The 14,116-nt window shown below is 42.4% G+C and overlaps 1 protein-coding gene across 3 annotated transcripts in view; it reads left to right on the top strand.

Annotated features, from left to right (window-relative positions):
- Positions 1 to 14,116, top strand: part of cdk14 (cyclin dependent kinase 14) — a 173,468-nt gene that overhangs the window by 79,631 nt on the left and 79,721 nt on the right. For all 3 annotated transcript variants that reach the window (XM_079561406.1, XM_079561408.1, XM_079561407.1), the window contains one exon: positions 3,066 to 3,189. In XM_079561406.1, coding sequence (XP_079417532.1) covers positions 3,066 to 3,189 — 124 coding nt within the window. The remainder of the gene's footprint in view (positions 1 to 3,065; positions 3,190 to 14,116) is intronic.

The raw sequence follows: 14,116 nt of genomic DNA, 5'->3' as shown, positions 1-14,116 counted from the left end.
AGTTTTTGTCCGCTCTAATCTAGTGTAAGAAAAAAATGTGGGGGGAAAAGTCATACTTGAAGTAGGAGTTGAATCAATAATTTAATATAGTATATATAGTAAGTTTATTTATGGAATGCCCCTTGAGATGTTCCATCTCGTTTGCGAGGGGGTCCATTTAATGTGTTTTACAGTGTATAATTATTAGTATCTGAGAGTCTAAAGGTTCCAGTCTCACACTTAATGACACACTCTAGCTTTCTATGGGCAATTTGGATTGACCTTAATGTCATTGCAGTATAACGAGTGTTTTGAACCCCTCACACATCTTTGAGTTATCTTCGAATCTTCTCCAGTGGCAGCGGCCAAATACTGTATACACACCTGTTCCCATAAAACTCCTCCTGAGCTCCTTTTTTCTGTATATTAAAACAGAAGGGGGGCACGGGGAGGGGCTTACGGGAAAACCAGGAAATAAAACTACTGGATCTTTAGTTTCAGCTGCCTCAGAAAAATATTGCAGTTGCTGTGTACTATCTGTTTGGGATTATCACCAATTATCTGCAAAAAGCATTTTGATTTATTTCCAAAGGCAAGTTATTATTTTTTTTACAGTAAAAAGAATGCACATATTTGATGGTATTTTAACTTTCTACTGAAGACAACACACGCATGAAAGACCAATCAAATGGGATGGGAATCACTAAAGAATGTGGACATGCAAACTCAGTCGGAGAGATCCTCGTTGGGCAGCCTGAACATTGAACCCATGACCTTTCTCACTCTTTTGCTGAGCACTTTCATCTAAGGGGAGAATATGAAGATGATATACTCATTTGAAATGAAGAGATGGAAATTATATTCGGGTTGATGCATGACAGATGGAGAAAATGCTAAAATTGTGAGTAGTCCTTCTGTTAAATCATAATTTGGTAAAACATCTTAAAGGCTACAGCCATTAATACTGTCCCTAAATGTATAAGCTCTTACCTCTTGCCTTGTTTTCCCTCTTCCCTCACCGTATCTCCCCTTTGTCACTCTTTTTAATGGCTAACTGAGCTAACAGCTGGAGGCAAGTGTTATATTTAACAAGGCAGAGATTAGTATTGATCCTCCTCCACCAGAATCACCTGCAGAAATATATTTCCCAGAGGTGGACCTATGGCCTTAACTCACTTCATAAAACACTGCGGTGCTTTAATTGTGCAGCAACACAGACGATCGCATTTGTATCCCTGACATATGAGTGGTACAATTGTGTTATATCACATTGTCTTCAGCTTTAATTTAAAGTTGCTAAAAGCAATGGTATCAGCAGGGATTGTAGTTGTCAGCCTCAAGAAGATGCAAATGTCACAAACCTGTGCAACCTGTGGAGATTGCTGGAGTGTAACTGTTAAGAAATTCGGCCTCTATATGACTTAAATCACATTCTAGTGTCAAAACCACACCTAGTTCAAAAGTGTAGTGGTAGTAGTGTGTTTGTAGTGCAATGGAATCAGTATTGCAGCAACCATAGCACCAAAGTCCATAAATCCTGCTAATGTTTCATCATTTAATTGTAATAAAGCGCTGTAATTTTAGCTTCATTTACTCCCCTACCTCGGTTCCCTCCCATCTCCTGTTGTGTCTTGTCGTGCCTCTGTCGGAGTAATCGATTTTCAGCTGTTCCGGTGGAAAAACCAGGAAGCCCCTCCATATGCTCCCTTTGATTACATCTGCCACGCCTCCGCATTCCCCTCCCGCACACTTTCAATGTAAACAACCACTGCACCTATTACGGGTGAAATATAACCAGCCAAGATTCGAAACCACAAGGGGTCAACTGGAGTTTAATTCACTCCGACCGGTCAGTGAAGCGTTGCGGAGGAGACGGGCGGAGAAAACCAGCTGGCCATTGTCACATTTTTTTGACACGTTTTCAATAGTGCGAATGCCAAGTAATGACAGCTATTTTTCAGACTGATGACTTTCTATTGATTTCACTGTGTGCTATTGTGAGGAGATGATGCATTTGGCTTCGTCATTTGTAAATGTTGCTCATGATGGGTCACTGTTATTTATTGTTATTCCCCTTTTTGCAGTTTGGAAATACTGTGTCAGGCGCTATAACTTTATTAACTTTTTTTTTTTTTTTTTTCAATATCTTTGTTCAACATTTTTATATGATGAACATACTCACATCCATCCATTTTTGTCCGAGGCAGCAGTCTGAGCTGCCCAGACTCCCATATCCAATCGCATTTCCTCCAGCTCTTTTGAGAGGGACCCCGAAGGGACACCAGGCCAGCTCAGAGACATGGTCCCTCCAGAGTGTCCTGCTCTTCCCTGGGGCCTCCTCCCAATGGGACAGGCCTGGAACACCTCCCCAGGGAGGCAACCAAGAGGCCTCTGAAACAGATGATCGAGCTGCCTCAGCTGGTTCCTCTCAAAATGAAGGAGCAGTGGCTCTATCCCGAGCTGCTCCCGGGGATACTAAACTCCTCACCCTATTTCTAGCCACCCTGCGAAGGAAACTCATTTCAGCCGCCTGTATCCGCTGTTGTAATAGAGTCCACTAGAAGTGGCAAAGGTAGAAGCTGTACTTTATTGACAGTGCTCAGATGATACTGCAGGTCGCCTTATAATCAGAAGATTGCTGGTTTGGATCCTGGATCCTGCAAGTGTACACGGTTGTCTTTGGGCAAGACACTTCATTGACTTTGCCTAAATAAATGTGTAGCGTGTGGGTGAGTGCCTTGTGGTGATCTGAGAGACAGATCGGCAGCCTCGCTTCCATTAGTCTCCACCGGGGCAGTTGTGGCTACAGTAGTGACTTACCACCACCAAGGACGGAGTGACACTGTAGTCCTTTGAGAAACTAATCTATGAATTTGCTGTCCACCACGGAACATCTGCCTAATACTGTATTAGTTGTAGGTGTTGTAGCAGCGTTTCCTTTTCCCGTTGGCTTTGAATGCATGACAAATGAAATAGTCCACTCCTCCTCTACACTTTCCTATACAAGTCTTTTCCTTGTCAGATCACTGTTCCCTGTTGTGTTCTAGTCAAATCAATATAATGAATCACATTTTGTTGTCTTGCAGCTCTTCCTGTTCCAGTTGCTGCGTGGCCTGTCCTACATCCACCAGAGGTACATCCTTCACCGGGACCTGAAACCCCAGAACCTGCTCATCAGCGACACCGGGGAGCTCAAACTCGCTGACTTCGGTAAGACACACAAGCTCTGACACAGACCGTTTCAACTGATGCAAAAGGGATTTAAGCAGGCATAGGCTGCAAAAAAAACCCAACAACATAAAAACATATAAACGCTTTTTATGAATTGTATTTAATTAACTGTATTAGTTCGGTAAATGTCATCTGCAACTTCAGTTCAATATCTGCAAACTTCTATGATGTTTTTTTTAATCATGTTTGCTGGTCAAATCACTTGTCCAATAAAGAAAGTTCCAATCGTTTTTTCCCCTTTCCAAAGTTATCATGATGTTATCTTTAAAGTTTGCACTGTGCTGAGTCGCTTGAGCATGAACGGCCTCTATAATTTCGAGGACTAATTAACTGCCATGGAAAATATGTGCTTTCATTGTTACTTTAAAATCAATTGCATTACCATACGGCTCCGAAAGCGCACACAGCTATTACTTTAATAAATGGCAATAGTTAAAGTCACGGTGTTTGCTTCGCGGATGAGCTATACCTTACAGCTTTCTGTCGACAGTGCATTTTCCGTGGCTGTGCCGTGGTGGCCCATATTGTGAAAGGAGCTCGTCAGCAGCCACCCCTCCCCTCCATCAGAGTCTAGACAGGATGTGGAAGTGCGAGAGGAGCTGCTTTGTCGCCACCTGCATTCTGGCAGCACGCAGGCTATCAACGGATGGTTAGGAACAAGCGCACTTTTTTTTTTTAAGCAGCTAGAAAGGCTTAGGTTAGCAGTTAGCATGGTGCTTAAGAGAAACGGCAGTCGTTAAAAGGTTGCTGGGGTTGACATGTTTGGCCACTTTGAAACAGCAAGTAACTCTTAACAACAGCCAATTCAGCAGCAGAGGAGCGATTGGGCGATTGCATGATGAGTGAGCACAGGTTTAAGTTTGAGATCCTTTGGCAAGACACCTAACTGATCTTGTGTGAGCGGTTGTCGTTGGTCATAGGGGCCTAACGTGCAGATTGGCAGCCTCGTTTCCGTCGGAGTAGTCGCTACCTCTTTGCCCATTCCTGTCCATACAAGGAGAACATGATTACGCAAAAAAAAAATGAATCAGACACTTGGCAATATGATAGTATTATTGTGATATCCAAGGGCTTCCTGTTGAGACCATCTTTAGCTGGATTTGGGCGAAGACACTGCTTTGAAGATCCATCTGGCTTGGTCTTGGTTTGCGTCCAGAATGGTTGATGAGTAATTGACCTTTTGACCTTCACACATGCCTTTTCTTCAGGCAAAACACAAACTAAGCGCCATATATGTGGCATATATGGACTAAGGGACACGCACTTGACAGCTCTCTGTGATTTTTTTTTTTTGGAAGAGTCATAATTTGAAATAAAAGTTGGGCGCGTTACAAGCCCTACAGTAGCGGGACCATATGGGCTGCTCTCTGCTCAGTAAACAGAGCCTGAGTCTGTCTGGCTTCCTGGGGCACACAGGCTGGCAGCCCCCCTTCAGTAGACTTCATTCATCCAACTGTTTAACCAGCCACTCACCCATTCATCCATAAGTCAATATCTCAGTCCATCCAAGCGTTCTCGGGCTAGAATTTGATTAACCGGCATCTGGGTTAGTTTGGATGGAGCTTTGTGCAACAACGTTGAGGTGGAGAAGGATTATTCCAATACTTTTTATATCATAGTTCCGAAAGAAAGCATAAGAACACAGAATCATTCAACTCGCTACCGTTACAGTAAATTGCACTATTAATAACCCTTACCCTAATCCAGTTTTAAATTGGACTCACAGTTGGTTTTTTCGTTGTATAATACATCAAAATGATATGGAAACATATCCCTAGTTATGCTATTTCCATTCTATTACCATGTTTTTACTATACTGTAACATAAAGCACAGCCTCTTAATCAACTGTGTAGGCCTATTCCCATAAATCTCACTACCCACCCATTTGTAGCAGTCCATTTCTATCTAATACCCATCAAGCCATTCAAATTCACACAGTGTCCAAGGTCTCTTACTCTCACTCCGTCCTCCCCCCCTCCTCCCTCACTCCCTCGCCCTGTCCAGGCTCAGCCCCTGGCCCCGATGACCGATGAAGGGGAGGAGACGACAGGAGGCCAGCGACTTCATCAATAATGCACAACTCGTATTAGCACTGAAAAATAGCACGCACTATAATGCACTGCAACAGGGGAATGTGAGGAATAATATGTATTTGCATATATTTAGAAAGAAATATATATATATATATATATATATATATATATATATATATATATATATATATATATATATATATATATATATATATATATATATATATAAATATATATATAAATATATATATATTTATATATATATTTATATATATATATATATATATATATATATATATATATATATATGTTCATCTTGAGAAGTTTACTAAGTCATTATTTAACTTCTCATTTGGTCCTCCTAAAATTTCACTCTATCATTTCAATTTTCATTTGGGGCGTCAATGTTTCGGTATTTTGTCCTTGAATCCAAAGGTCGGCGATTTGATCCTAGCTCCGATACTACACTGCTCTCGTGTCCTTGAGCAAGGTACTGCACTCACCTTTCCTGTGTGACTGTGGCAGCTGGGTCGGTGAATGATTATTGGCTGGAAGAGCCATTGACGCAGATTGTCAGTCTTCCCCAAGGCAACGTAGAGTGCTTGAGAGGTGCAGCGTAAGGCGTTTTTATTACTTTTAACACCAGAGTAAAATTGTTTGGTTTATTTTCTTCCCTTGGATTTCACTGGCAAGAAGATAAATAAACAAATTGAAGCAAAACTACCAAAAACTGAAAGGAGATACTATTCAGTTCAAATAGTTGCGACGTGCAGATTCTCCTTTCTTGCAATGAACTAGATGAACTTGAACGCCAAATCCCAGGTCTATTACTTGTCTGTTGCCGGCTCTTCGCTCATCAACAAACAGAGAAGCAGCCTTAGCCTCGAGGGGTGCCAGCTGAGGAGGTGGAGGGGGTTTAGAGTGCCTAAGGTCTGCCAGGACTCCCCGCGGCCCGGGCTTTGGCTACAGGAATACAAACGTCCGACAGCTGAGGCCCCCGGCACTGGTGCGGCGCTACAAACAAAGGACAGACTGATTGTACAATGCGAGAGAGGCACAGAAGGACTCGAGAGCTATTGGCAGGAAGTGGTAAGAGAGAGGCATGGCAGGGAGGATGCGAAATTGGGCGGATAAGACCTTGAAACAATGTCATGGCAATTAAACAACTGGATAGATAACAAGTAACGCAGCTCCAAGAAATTGGACAAAAAAACAAGGTGCTAAAACACATTGCCTGCATTAGTCTAAATAAACACAATTTATTTGGCAAATATCATTGTTTAACTTTAGAAATAGTGTGCAGAAAAATACACAGATTAAACTTAGCTCTGCCAAGACACTTTGTCCCTTAATTACCCTGAGCTGCTTTGGAAACATTTACATTTTGTGTCCTGTTCCAGTGCTTCTTTTGAATGTGATCAGTTCAAACCTTTGAATTGAAGCAACCAAAAATTCCACACAATATTTTCATGCAATGTTTACAGCGTTAGCAAAAATCTGAAGGCTGCTTATTTGTTTGCATCGTCAGTGACAGCCTTTTATTACTCACATATTTTCTGCCCAGAAATAACTCACTAAAAAGTCCGGAGGCTCACTCAAGGCTAGTTGTAGTTTCTTCATGCTTTTTACTGTTAGATATGTTAATTTGTTTTTCACTTTGCATTAGATCAGGGGTGTCCAAACTACGGCCCACGGCCCAACTGCGGCCCACGGCCCACTTTTAATTGGCCCGCTGCAAATTGTAATAATATAATTTAATTTTTGCTTTAATTGAATATATATACACATAATAAATGAAAATCCATTAATTGAAAGCTGTGATGAAGGCTGTTTTTTTTTTAACTTTAAGCATATTCAATTAAAAAGCATAGTTAACATTTTATTAAATTTGCCAATTAGGTGAAGTTTGGACAAGCTTGCATTAGAAGCCAATTGTGTTATGTGAAAACATGTCTTCGTTTTGGGAGTTGTTATACTTTCACTTTGCAGATAAAACTGTGGTGTCCTTTGCTTTTTGTGCCCATAGTGGGGAAGGTAGCATGTTGAAATGATTAATGAGCATGTCGCTAACTAATATGCATTAGCTTATTACATTTATCAAGGCGTTTGGCATTGGAGCTAGCTTATTGCCTTTTCAGATTGATGGCAAGTTTGTTGTTGGGAGTTTTTCCTCATATACCTCAAAAATCTCCAACTCCATGACTTCTACATCAGTCATTTCTTTCTAAATAACGCTTCTCGCACCCAGGCATCATCTCAAATAAATCGAGGTATAGCCATGATCGCATGCAAAAACAACATAAAACAACAGCACGACTGACTGGCCAATTATTTGCCATGGCCATTTCCTTGATATATCATGTCATTAAAGCGACACAAAAGTCGACTTCGGGGAGGCCGTGTTGGCAGTGAGGAGTGCCGCTTTCGAGCAGGGGGATTTCCTTCATTTTGGTCCTCGGTGCTGCGGTCCAGATGCTCCCTTCTGCTCCTCCGAGATTTTTACTCTCTTTTTAATGAGCTCCTTAAACTGCCCTTCCCTGCGAATGGTGCTGTGAAGGGCCCCGCGTTCTTCATATCAACGACAGGACTAAATGAGGGCAAGTCGAGCATGGGCTTTTGTGATTTGTACTGTTTGTATAGCAGGGGGCATAATCACCAAGTCTCTGGCCAAGGCAGAAACGCTGGACAATTTGGGTCTCCAGGTCTTCATGCAATCGGCAATTCACTCCGTAATTACAATATTTCTGCCGGGTTATGTGTTACGAAGCAGCACGCCATCCTAGCCTCTCTGCCCCTTTTAGGAAATACCATTCCTCTTTGTTAAGGAAAACTCCATTAGGGTAAACTTTGCATCTCTGCAGAGTGCGAGTTTCCCATTTAATTGCCCCTACAATGACATTTCCAAGGCTTTTTTCTAAGTTTAATAGTGGCTGTCAAATTGCAGCAACTCCAGCTGTAGTTTGCGCTGCGCTTTCTTCGGGCATTTTCTCCTTATGCTAATGGCGAATGGCCCCGTGCACTCATTCTCGCTGGCATAAAAGCAATTCATTAACATCGCAGGTGGAGGGAAAGACCTAGTTTGTGTAAATTTCAATGAAACAAAGATAAATAGAAAAAACCCTTGCGGCCACTGGCAAATGAAGCTGCATGGCATTTGTTTCTGCTTTGTGACAACTCTAATGACTAAAAGTTCAATCGCTGCCTAATGTAGCTGTCAGGTCCGTCAATATGACTCACCGAGTAGACGACCTTGTGTCACCACACAAAACCTTTTTAATCATTGGACAAATACTGACATAAAATAACTTAATTTCTATGAGGAATCCCAGAAAGCTAATCAAGATGTCTGCGAATTACTGTGGACAATTTAAATTCAAAGACTAAACCAACTGCCATGCAAAAAAGATACAGCAAACATTGGACTCATGATGTAATCCCTGCCTGTATTATATCTATGTAAGTGTGTAATAGCTGAAGGAAAAGAACCAGTTATTTGTATCTGGGTCTCGCCAATATTGAACCGTGTGGTATTATTCTCCATCACTGTTGTTCTTTTTTCAACTCACAATCAGGCATTCTTATCATCCATGTACTGGAGCCACTGGAGAGCGGTCCTCACAGTTGGAGAGAGTGCTGTCCTGCTGATGTCCAGGGGCTAAACACATGTAGCTCGGGCAGAGGGGCTCTCATTGTCTCTCACAGAATGACTCTTGCCTTCAGTCCATTTCCTGATGACAAGCCTCTAATTATAGCGGCACATGGAGCTGTGGATAAGCCGCTGGTGCTAACATTGTCCGCAGTCCACAGTGAGAGCCTCTCCTCACGAGAGGGACCTGCTGATGGACCGCTGTGTTGGCTCAAATCCTATGCACTGTTAAAAAGAATTTACAGTAAAATAAGAGCAGCTGAGAATGTCAGAATCTGTTGGTCTTTAAAGGAGAGATATTGTGCAAAATTGAGAAGTGTCGTCAATAACTGTGGAGCAGGATCACTTTTTCTCAGGTTGTTTGTTCTTTCTGCTGAAGCGCTACAATGTGCATTTCCTGGATATGCTTGTGTTATCAGGGAACACACAACTGTCCATAATTCATCATCAGACCTGTTCTGAACAGTTCTGTGTGTGCTCATCATGCCATGGATTTGCTGACATGCCTTTAGCTGAGGATGAAAGTTTGCATTCACTGGGTAATTTGTAACGCAAATGTCCACTTTACATGGACTTAATTACTGAATTCCCTGTTCTGCTTTGTCAATTCAAACATGTAACATTTTTGATCAATTTAGGTTACACATTATTTGACTGATATCAAAATATGTTCATAGCAACCCAAACAACTATTACATTTATTTTCCCCTCCTTCTTTTAAAACATTTCTTTATTAAAGTTTTTACACATTATACAAAAATGAATGAAGAGGAAATGAAAAAAAAGGAAAAAAAGAAATCCTTTGTAACACGCTTTTTAACAGTATACAGTCTTGCCTTGTCTTGTCAGTGGCCAGTAGCTTATCTGAGCTGCCCCTGACTCTATCACTGCTGACACGACCTACTGGGAAACACTCTGGGACAATAATGCGCACTCCACATGCAACATCGGATTAAGCAGGCCCTGAGAGACTCTGCAAATTTAGTTCTTAAACAAGCAAGCAGCTTTTATAGAAGACTTTACAAGATAAGCTAATCCATTTTTAACGCCAGTGTGAGACAATTTACCTCAACTGTTTCTTAATAAAATAACATTATTGCTTAACGTACAATGAAGGAAATGTTATCTTGCTAATATTAAGGCAGCTGCGGGACTGCCCGATGGATTCAAATCACTGCTGAAATCGGCCTCTTTGTTTGCGACCACATTACGGTCAGTCCTAATGTATCCGGAGGTGTGTTTATTTCCCTGGGATTTGCTTGTTGCTGTGTAGTGGGCTAACAGCTGCTGGATAATGATGTGTGAGGACCGAAGCAATGTGACAATGGAGATGAAGGAATGCGCCTGGCATGCGGGGCTCCCCGCAGGCTGTTCCACCCAGAGACAAGTGGCCCGTCCGGGAAGAGAGGCGTGGGGTGACCCAGAAGTGTTGAGGAGCATGACGCAACTCTGTCAGGGTTCAAGCAGTCTTTGAAGTTCATTTATTTATTATCTTAGTTAGCATCCAGTTTGTTCCAGTTGGTATCATGGGTATTTCATTTTACTCGTTGGAGATATGTCTCCAGATGTTGCATCATACCTAGCTGGGGGTATATTTGTTGTGGTTTGATGGAAGAAGCCAGAGCTCCAGGAGGAGTCCCACCATGGGGAGAACATTCTAACTCCAGGAAACAAAAACTTTTAGCTGACAATTCATCTAAATCAGACAAAGAACCGATGCCATGGTTTAAATGGACACAAACTTTTTAGTTTTGAAAAATGTTGCAGTATATTCCAAATCTCCACCATGTTTCTGAAAGTGGGAAAAATGACTGAAACACTGGATATTAAATAAAAATGCAGACATTTTTCATTTGGGAAACAAGGTCTGTCAACAGCAGGTGGTGTGGTGCTGATCGCAAACACACTTCACCAGGTAAAACAGACACTTCCCAACAGAATGACAAAAGCTCGCTAATTAACCAGTTTTGATGGCAGACATATTTGGAGGTGATATTACTCAGCAGATGTCCCTGTCACTGCACTTTTATGTGTTCAAATAGCGTTGAAACCATCCTAGAAGCTTTGGCTTGTGCTGATAATTAAATCCTCTCTGCTTTAACATGGTTTCATGTAAATGTAATTGAACATGTTACTTTAGGCAGACATTCTTTATCCAATTTGTATGTTTTCACCATGAAATAATGCTATTGGTGATGGGTATAAAATCCAACCTCACCAATATAGCCAGTCCTTTAGCCCAGAGGCCTCCAACCTTTGTTACGGAGGTAGCAGTCTCAGCAGAGATGCCCAGACTTCCTGATCCACGCACACCTCCTCCAGCTGTTCTGGGGGGACCCCGAGACGACACCAGGCCAGCTCGGAGACATAGTCCCTCCGGCGTGCCCTGGGCCTTCCACGAAGCCTTGTCCCAGTAGGACAGGTAGGCGACCAGGAGGCATCCGAAATGCCCTAGCCACCTCAGCTGCTCCTTTCGACATGAAGGAACAGTGACTCTACTCCGAGCTCCTCTAGGGTAACTGAGCTCCTCACCCGATCTCGAAGGGCGCCCAGCCACCCTGCGAAGGAAGCTCATTTCAGCGGCTTGTATTCGCGATCTTGTCCTTTCGGTCATGACCCAAATCTCATGACCATAGGTGAGAGTGGGAACGTAGATCGATCAGTAAATCGAGAGCTTTGCCCGACTCAGCTAAATGTTTGTAGAATGCATTAAATAGGGAACCTTGAGCTGCTGTTTTCAGATCCTTCCTCTGACATAAAATCTATGCAAATAAAAAAAAAAGAATGTGCGTAAATGGCACTCTCGAACATTAACGAGAAAAGTTATTTTTGCTTCTTCTTCTTTCTACTTCTCTAAAAAACAAAAATAAGACGAACTGTAGATGGACTATCTCCATAAACCCTTCTTTAATTTGTGACACAACCAAATGGCTTTATTCTTCGTGGAAAACAGACTTGTGAAGCATTGGGCGCCCTGATCCCCCAGAGCCTGAATGTGTTTACAAGATGTTTTATCATCCTCTGTGGATTTATTGGAAGTATTATTCAAAACAGAATCCGACGGTGCATCTCCCAGTGACGCCTGTTACAGAGGAAGGAGGAACAGCATGCGGAAACTACAAACCGCCTTTTAAAACTCATTTAACTTGAAAAAAGAGCAGCAGGTTCCTTTGCCCAAGGGATCCTCACATATGTAGGCACAGGGCAGATATGCACAGCGTGAGAGAAATAAGTTGGTGTGCCAGAGGAAAGAGAGATAAATCAAGAGTAAAGTAGGGCAAACGAACAGCGATGAAAAAGGTTTTAGAAATAGGTTTAGACCGATGTGAACCAGGTATAAGCAGGACCATAACTTCCTTGAACAACATTGGACAACATTGTTCCAAAACCCATCAGGACATTGTAATTTACATGTTTTATGAATATTATGATGCAGCAAGTACAACAAATAAGCCTTAGTCATCCCCTACCTCACTCATCTATCACATTATCATGCGTCCTGAAGCCCCTAATGTATAATTCAACACTGACCTTCATATGTTGCCTACCTGGGCGGTACAACGGGTCAAAATGGTCACACCGCACTGCATAATAACCACTATGTGTGTGTGTGTTTGCGCAAAGAGCTTGAGGTCAAGCCTTTGAAGTAGGACCCCTTTTCAGTGGGAGGTATTGAGGAGAAGAAGGTCGCCATCGAGCTGATATAACTGAGCTTTGGTGCAAATGTCACTGCACTAACTGGCAGTATTGATCGCTTATCAAAAAATATCACAAGGGGCTGTCAAGATGAAAAGCTCGCTCTCCTCAGATGAGATGAGGATTGTCTGGCTCAATGATGTTTCAAGAGAGTAACTTGCTTCTCAGGTAATGATAACTTTTGCAAGGTCATGGCGTCACTCAAACAAGCCCTTCTTCATGAAAAAGCAGGCCTCCATTACACCCCAAGCAAATTGTTCAAATGCTAATGTCCGTAGCTCCCAACAACCTGAACTGTAGTACATGACCTCTACAGGCTGCATAACCCTCAGCAATGACAAGGGTTATACTAGGGGAGACAGAAGAAGGACTATTTAATACAGAATGCAGAATGAACATTGGAATTACATGTATTTCACAATATAATTGATTGTGAAGGGTAGGGAGAAATTATTCATGTTAAACTTCGTCAGCTTTCAATACTCTCCTGTTTGAGCAAAGGGAAACTTTGTACTGTACATCCGCTTTACTGTCATTCATTTTTTGTCATGTAAATTTGCATTACATTTTCTTGTTTCTTGTAAATTTCTTGGCTTCAAAAAAACTTGTGCTTTATTTGTTTGCTTTTATGGCCAAAAGGTCAGGCGTTTTCTGAAGGTCACAATTTCATACAATTTCCCCGCGCGCCTCCCTCACCGGCCCTGTGCACAGCGCCGGTCTATCCGCTTTCACATCCCGCTTTGAGTTCTCGCCCTGAGACTCTTAAAAAGCCCATGTGAGTGCTTCTTCACAGCTTTCCTCCGACTTCATTTAGACTTTGCTTTGTGCCTGTAATCTCTGCTTCACCTCTCCAAGCCTCCTACAGCGGCTCTCCGCACTCATGATTACGACTACTATATCCGTACAGTACTGCCCCCCCTCCACAGACACACATGGACAGGACGCCCGCAGTGGAAATGATAGCCTCTCAGTGTGAGGGCCCTGATACTGTCTGTGCACTAGCAGGAAATTACAGTGCTCTATATGTGACAAATGCAAGTGCAGAGTGACTATTTTTCTTGCCACGGACACAAGCAGAGATGGTAGAGTTATGTGTCCTGGTGCCTCAACAACATAAATGAAGGACAAGTAAAACATTTTAAATAAATGTTTTGCTGAAGAAAGTGTTAAGTAAGACTGACTCTGATCTTATTTTGAATATTTGAATAATAATAGTCTTGTATCGCGTTTTACAAGCCTGTATTACCAAGTTTCTCAAAGCGCTAAACTAGTCATTGTTCATTGTGGTGGTAAACTACTATTGTAGCCACAGCTGCCCCTTGGGGTAGACTGACGGAAGCGAGGCAACCAGTCTCTGTCATCAGCCCTTCCGACGCCCACCAGCCACTCACTCACTATATTCATTCTATATTGTGCGTTTTTTCAGTGGTAGGGGAAACCGGAGTACCTACAGGAAACCTAAGCAGACACGGGGAGAACATGCAATCTCCACACGGGGCCGGGAATCGAGCCCGGGACCTTCTAGCTGTG

Source organism: Gobius niger (genome assembly GCF_951799975.1).
Source record: "Gobius niger genome assembly, chromosome: 8".
In the NCBI taxonomy this organism is placed as follows: Eukaryota; Metazoa; Chordata; class Actinopteri; order Gobiiformes; family Gobiidae; genus Gobius; species Gobius niger.
Note: the sequence above shows the minus strand (reverse complement) of the source record. Positions and strands in the feature narration are given on the sequence as shown.